General features: G+C 56.5%; 1 protein-coding gene across 2 annotated transcripts in view; it reads right to left on the bottom strand.

Annotated features, from left to right (window-relative positions):
* Positions 1 to 445: 445 nt before the first annotated feature.
* The window catches only part of MYOCOS (myocilin opposite strand), a 9,983-nt gene continuing 4,019 nt past the window's right edge, over positions 446 to 6,409 (bottom strand). For both annotated transcript variants that reach the window (XM_059412454.1, XM_059412455.1), the window contains exons 2-3: positions 3,210 to 3,355; positions 446 to 781 (exon numbers count right to left, since the gene is read on the bottom strand). In XM_059412454.1, coding sequence (XP_059268437.1) covers positions 640 to 781; positions 3,210 to 3,304 — 237 coding nt within the window. In that variant the 5' untranslated portion in view covers positions 3,305 to 3,355 and the 3' untranslated portion in view covers positions 446 to 639. The remainder of the gene's footprint in view (positions 782 to 3,209; positions 3,356 to 6,409) is intronic.

The following is a 6,409-nucleotide window of genomic DNA, read 5'->3' as shown; positions in this document are numbered from 1 at the left end:
TGTTTTCAAGCTGCTCCAACGAGCCTCAGAAGTCCTTAGAAGTACTTTGGGGGCTGGGGGTGGGTGCAGAGTCTTGACCTTGGATCTGAACAAGACTTCTCTCCCACTCTGCACATGGCTTCTTTTCAGCTTGGGTTTCTTCTGCTACAGCGTTTGAAATGCACTTAAATCTCCTAGAAGCACAGCTTGAAAGTACTGTCCTTAAATGTGCACGACCATTAGCCCAGCACCAGCAGACACAACACAGCTCAGTTAAACGAGTGCATAGGCCACAAGACTGTAATGTGCCCGGCTGAGCTTTGAAAACCCAAATCTCTCCTAGTTCTCCGGAGCGCAGTTCTTTAAAGTCACAGATTCCTGGACTTCTCACCAACCCGATTTAATAAACACTGAAGTCTCGCCTTTTTTTTTTTTTTTTTTTTAATTCAAATACAATTGACGACTCTCCATAGAACAAGGCAAATGAAAGCTCAAATGTGAATGTAAATCATTGACTTGGCTTGAAAAACCGAAGATAGCCCTAGTGCATTCGTGAGGATAAACACCACTCAGCCGTGAGGAAAGGAAAAACAAAGATGTTCTAAGACAAGACGGGCTTCAAAGACACCCCCAACCTCCTGGCGGGCTCTCACAGCCGGCTCAGACTCTGCAGTCTTCAGCGGGGGAAGGAGGCGGCGCGGGGGGTTCTGAAGGGCCAGCCGCGCCAGCAGGGCCTTGCTCCGAGTCCAGAGTGGGGGGCATCTCCCCGGCTTCATCACTTTTCTTGGTAGATATCTCTTCTCTGGGAGGAAAGGCAGAGTGAATTTTTTTTTTTTTTTTAAATATACAGGATTCTGAGGGGGCGGGGGAGAACAGAACAAAGGAAACCCCCAGACCCCAGGGAGAACCAGTCATCACGCTGAAGGACATCCTTCCTGACTCCTCTACCCAGGCCTACAGAGCTCTCAGCCGGCAGAAGGGAGAGGGACTCTGGCCAGGCTTCAGTCACCACTCAGCTCTTCTCAGGGCCCAGCTGTCCCCTCCACTGGCCCCGTGGGTCCAGCCCTACCAGCCTGTGCCCTGTCATGTCAGCTGAGCACAGGCTCGCTCTCTCTCGCTCTCATTTCAGCTAGTCTCTGGCTAGTTCAGCCTTTCTAAAAAAATTTTTTTTAATTAACTTCTTTATGGGTTGGAGGGGCAGAGGGCAAGGAGAGGGAGAACCCCAAGCGGACTCCCCACTGCGCACAGAGCCCCACAGGGGGCTTGATCTCATGACCCGGAGATCATGACCCAAGCTGAAACCAAGAGTTAACTGGTCGCTCACCTGACTGAGCCACCCAGGCAGCCCTGCCCAGTTCAGCCTTAAGTCCACTCTGTCCCTCTTTTCTGCCTAACTTCCGCCCTGGGATCCCCCAAACCTGCAGGCTAGCCTTTCTCTGGGTTCTACCAGCGTGTTCCCATCCTGCTCGGGGCTGGGCGGACCCCATCTTCAGGAGGGGAGGACTAGCCTGTCAAGGGCTTGAGGAGTCAGGCACCTGGAGCTAGAAACGTCTACCCGTAGGCTCGCAGCCACACCTCACGACGAGTTCTCAGCCGAGGCGGCGGAGCTAGGGGGGACTTAGCCCAGTCACGGGGCTAGTACAAGGCAGACCCGGACTCCGGCCTCCGATCTCCACAAGCGCACTGCCGTACCCGCCAGTCAGAGCTGTCCCCTGACTTTGCTGAAGGGACAGGAGGTGACGGAGAAAGGGTTAAGGGAAGCCTCAGAGTTCTGGACGTTCTTCCTTCTTCAGCAAACACTGGAGCAGAGGGACCACAGCCTCCCCGGGACAAGGCCCACGCCCACGAGGTCAACCCGGGGGTCACACTTGCCGTGTGCCCCTGTCAGTGCAGCTTTGCAACATCCCACATCTATGATAAGCCACTGTACCTAAGGTTTTGGTTTGGTTTTGTTTTAATCAGTTCGCCAAGGTCATACATCCCTCCCCCTCAAACTCTAAGGTCAAGAAGCATTGTGAGTAATACTGGATGGAGGTCCATATTTCAAGTCAATTTTTATTTTTTGGACAACTAAGTATCAGTTTTAATAAAACCATTGTTCCTACGTTCATACGGCACCTGACAAAACTCGAACGACAAGCGTTAGCTCGGCCAGTTTTCCTGGTTAATGCACACTTGGCCCAGTTTTCCTGGTTAATGCACACTTGGCGTTATTAGGAGTTCAAGCCAGGTTTCTTGGCAGACGTTTCTAGGCTGTTGGTCTCTTTTGGGGGTTCCATTCATGGAGACTAGAGAAGGTAACTCGCAAACGCACTTAACCAACACAAGAAATCGCAGCATGGTGGCCTTTGCTGCAGGTGAGCAAGGAAGCCCCTCCCCTTCCCTCCAGCTTGTAGCGCCCATCCCCCCACGGGGAAGCCTCCGACAGGCCCGAACCCCAGACAAGCAGCAAAGGAGCTGCCGCGAGCCGCACAGCTGTGTCAGTAAGGCTGGTTTTCAGCCCTACTAAATCCTAATCTTTCTTTCTTCACCTTTAAATAGCAGAGGTCTTGGGCACGCGACTAGATCTGAGGACCTGGGACCAGAGAGAGGACAGGACACTCCACACCGGCCATCATGGGCTCGTCAAGAGTCAGCAAATCACAATACATGGTGCCCAGGGAGATCCGAATTTCGGGCAAACACCGGAGTTTTTACTCTGAGCAGATCACGGAGACTGCACGGACATCCTTAAGCCAAAACCCTTTGTGCGCTTGATTTAAAATCCAAATCGCACCAAGCCCACCGCCCGGGGAGGGTGCAGCGGGGTGAGGGTCCGATGCGGCCCGTGCGGGGCGCCAGGCCGCGGGGCAGGAGAGGGCAGGGCTGCCTGCCGGGAGCTCCCGGACGCTGGGAACCGGGCTGTGCCCAGGCTCGGCCAAGTCCTGCTTTCCATCCCGGGGGCGCATCGCCCCTTGCGCCCAGAGCCCCCGCGCCCCCCCCCCCCCCCAACGAAGAGCCCCGGATCTGAAGCCCATCCCCGCCCGGCTTTCCCTGCCTGCTGAAAGGCCACAGAAGTCGGCTTCGACATGGGGGACGAGGCAGTTTCTCGCCCGAAACATCCGCCCTGAAGCGACAGGTGCACAGGCTTGCGCGCAGCGCACCAGGTGTGCGGCGCTTTGCGGCGGCGGGTGGGGTCCGCCCCCTCCCCTCGCCCCTGCGCCCCTGCGCCCGGGACAGCGCTCACCTACCCCGTGGCCATGGTGACTCTGCGCCTGGTCACCTCGGAGGCCAGGTCTCCGTAGGGCAGGTTGTTGGCGTGGACTGTGAGGCTCTTCTGGGCCATGGCTTTGCACTCCGAGGGCTCAAGGGCTCCGGGCCGTCGGCACCTCGGAATCTAGAACACAAGCGCCAGTGTCGGCCTTCAGGCCAGACGTGGGTCCCGCCCAGCTCGTCGCTGCTGGGGCCTCAGTGGGGCCTCCGTACAGCCCAGCCACCCCGTGCCCCCGGCCCCGCCGGTCCCCAGGCAGATACTTCTTCAAAATCGAGGTCAGTAAGATGATCCCCAAGGTAGAAGTTGGGGAAATGGAGGCCCAGAGAGGCCACGGCCTTCTCCCCAGGTCGCACGGCTGGGCCCTCCCCCACTGCTCCCGCGCGACACGTGCTTCTCCCAGGGAGCCCTCCCCTCCCGGGCTGCTTGGCATCACCGACACCTGCCGCTTTCTTCCCGGAGCGCTTACCTTCTTACCTGCTCCTTAGAACAAGAAACTATATGCTGGCTAATTGAACATAGTAATAAAAATAAATAATTTAAAAAAAAAAAAAGAAGAGGAAAGGGCCATGGGCCAACCTGGGGCTGACAGAGGAGCACGTGGCAGAGACACGGGGGACACGACGCTGACACGGAAGGTCACAGCAGCCACCCACTTAGTGCTGGCTACCTGGGATGTCCTCTAACCTTTTCTTTGGAGACCCAGTCACTGTGCGCACGAGGCTCTGGGCCCCCCGCGGAATGAACGGGGAGACTGAGCTGGGGAGGAAGGAGGCAGCTTCCCCGGGACTCAGCTGGAATCTGAAGCTGGGCCTGCCTGGCTGCAAAGACTCCACCGAGGAGCCCAGCGACCCTGGATTTCTGCCCCCACGGATGAGCCCTCTCCAAGGAAAAGGAAGGAGTCTCCATTCCGGGACCCCTGCCACACTCTCGAGGTGACCCTGTGGCATGACCGGGGAGGGCCTGACCTCCCCAGTCTGTTCTTCTGGCAGGAAAACTTTGTTCTCAGGAGGTCACCCAACTGCTGTACCTTTCAACCCCCGCTCAGCTCAGTCTGGGACCCGTTGCACTCTTCAGCTCATGGTCTCGGGGAGCAGTGCCCCCGTTACAGACTCTGGACCCACATGTCAGCGACAGCACCTCCGCGGGGAAGGAAAAGACCAGAATGTCACCACCATTAGCTCTCACTTCTTCTGTCTTTTATCCCCATGGAGTCAGGCTTTCTCGGAACTGGCGTTAATGGGATTGATTTGCCCCGGGGAGGTAGCAGCTGACACAAATTTTTCCCTGCAAATGTGACCTTGATGAGGAATCCCCACAGATGTTGCAGGGAGAGGACGGCACCGCCCTTGCTCCCACTTTCCTGATGAGGCGGCAGGTGCCTTGGCTTTGGAACAGAAGAGACTGATGGCAAGGCAAGGCTCTCACTTTTGCACTGAGTGATCCCGGGTAAGTGAGTTAGCCTCTATGAGCCTCGGTTTTCTTACCTGTAAAAGGGGAGTAACTACTAGGGCAGTAGTGACGGGTGAGAAAATACTTACGAAAGTCCTTCATTTTGACCTTCCTCCCCGCCCCCATGTTAAAGTGTTTAAGTATCTGCCCCAGGACGTATGTAAATGTGTAAATATATGTAGCCCCAGGATGACTATGAAGCTATGCGTGTACATAGATTGCTCTGCACGTAATAGCCAGGAATGTAAGCCTCTTCCTCACAAACGTACTTTTTGGCAGCAGAAGGTCCATTTTCCTTTCTCTCCCATCCCAGGGCCTGGCGGAGCGTGGAGATCCTAGGGGGAGCCCAACAACCACAGCATTGTGTTCCCATCTGTTGGCTTCGGCCCTATGATTACCCAAGTCTCTAAACTCTGGAGGGTTTTCCAAAATGTAAACACACATCTGTATGGTGTTTGAATAATGTCGGAAGCAACTATTGCACATCAACTCCAGAAGGGACACAGTGACGGTACTGACTTCTTACAATGGTCTGTTTTGTGTTTGTTTGCTGCCGTTGAGACACAGCGGCTTGGGGAACAACATTTCAGCTTTAGATAGGAACGCGGGGACAGTCTGATGTGGTGCAGATACGTCTCGAACGATTCAGCACACCGCAAACCCGCCTGCCTCCCACACCACGGATCCTTCATGATGGGCCAGACGCCTCGAAGACACCTTTCTCGGAATCGTGACACCCAAACCCAAAGTTTCCAGTCTGGATGGGCAAGCAGCAGCCTGGCAGGAAAAGGGGGTCTTTCTTCACACCGACCGCAGTATGGACCCCAGCGGAAGGCTGCGGCTGCTTGCAGAGCTGGGATTCAGAACGTTGGCTGCCTGGAGTCGAAGTGTGTAAGCTTAACAACCAAGCTGGTCCACCCACAAAACAAATGAGTGGGTAAGATACAGTGAGAGCCTGTGTTCTCTAGAAACAACACGTACACAGCTACCACATGATTGTTCATTCGAAATAGGGGCAACCTTCCGCCGGGCTCTCTTGGTGATGTGCGTGGCACACACAGGGGGCTGATCTCACTGACGGGATCTGCTGTGCGGGTCCCTGTGGCAGACAAGGGACGGGGATCCTCTCGGAAGAACAGGAAGGGGGACCGGGCTGAGCCTCACAGGAGGAGGTGACCCGGAGAGTCTAGAGACGCCATTCCTTGGCCATCCCTGCGACAACAGAAGCATGGGGCTCCAGCCCGCTTTGTGACCGTGACTCAGCCGTGATCGCCGGGAACCTCACAAACCCGGGGTGTGATGTCCGCAGGTTGTAGGATGAGCAGCACTGACCAGCGCGACACCTGAGTCCCCTGCCGGCAGCTCAGCTCCCTGGGCCGCTGCTGGGTCGTCCTGCTTGCCTGGCCGAGTGCCGGCCCGAGGCCCACTCGCCTCCCGCAGCTGTGTGTGCCCGAGAGAAACACAGCCTGGTGACCAGTCCCGCTTCACAGCCGGGACCGCAGACTTCAGGTGGGAGCTGAGCTCATCCAGGCCACGAAAGCTCTCAGCTCAAACCTCAGACGCTTCTTCCCGGTCCTCGGGCCGCGTAGAAAACTGCCGCCGTGGTGAGAGTCTGCGAAGGGCGCTGCCCACGGTCCTCGCCTCCTCTCCGGCGCCTGCAGGCGAGCCCTTGACCCGCTGAACACTTTTTCCAAAGCTGCCCTCGCACTCGGGCGCCAAACGCCATCC

The sequence above is a fragment of the Mustela nigripes genome, chromosome 10, assembly GCF_022355385.1.
Source record: "Mustela nigripes isolate SB6536 chromosome 10, MUSNIG.SB6536, whole genome shotgun sequence".
In the NCBI taxonomy this organism is placed as follows: Eukaryota; Metazoa; Chordata; class Mammalia; order Carnivora; family Mustelidae; genus Mustela; species Mustela nigripes.
The sequence above is the reverse complement of the archived record's forward strand: the minus strand, read 5'-3'. Positions and strand labels throughout refer to the sequence as shown.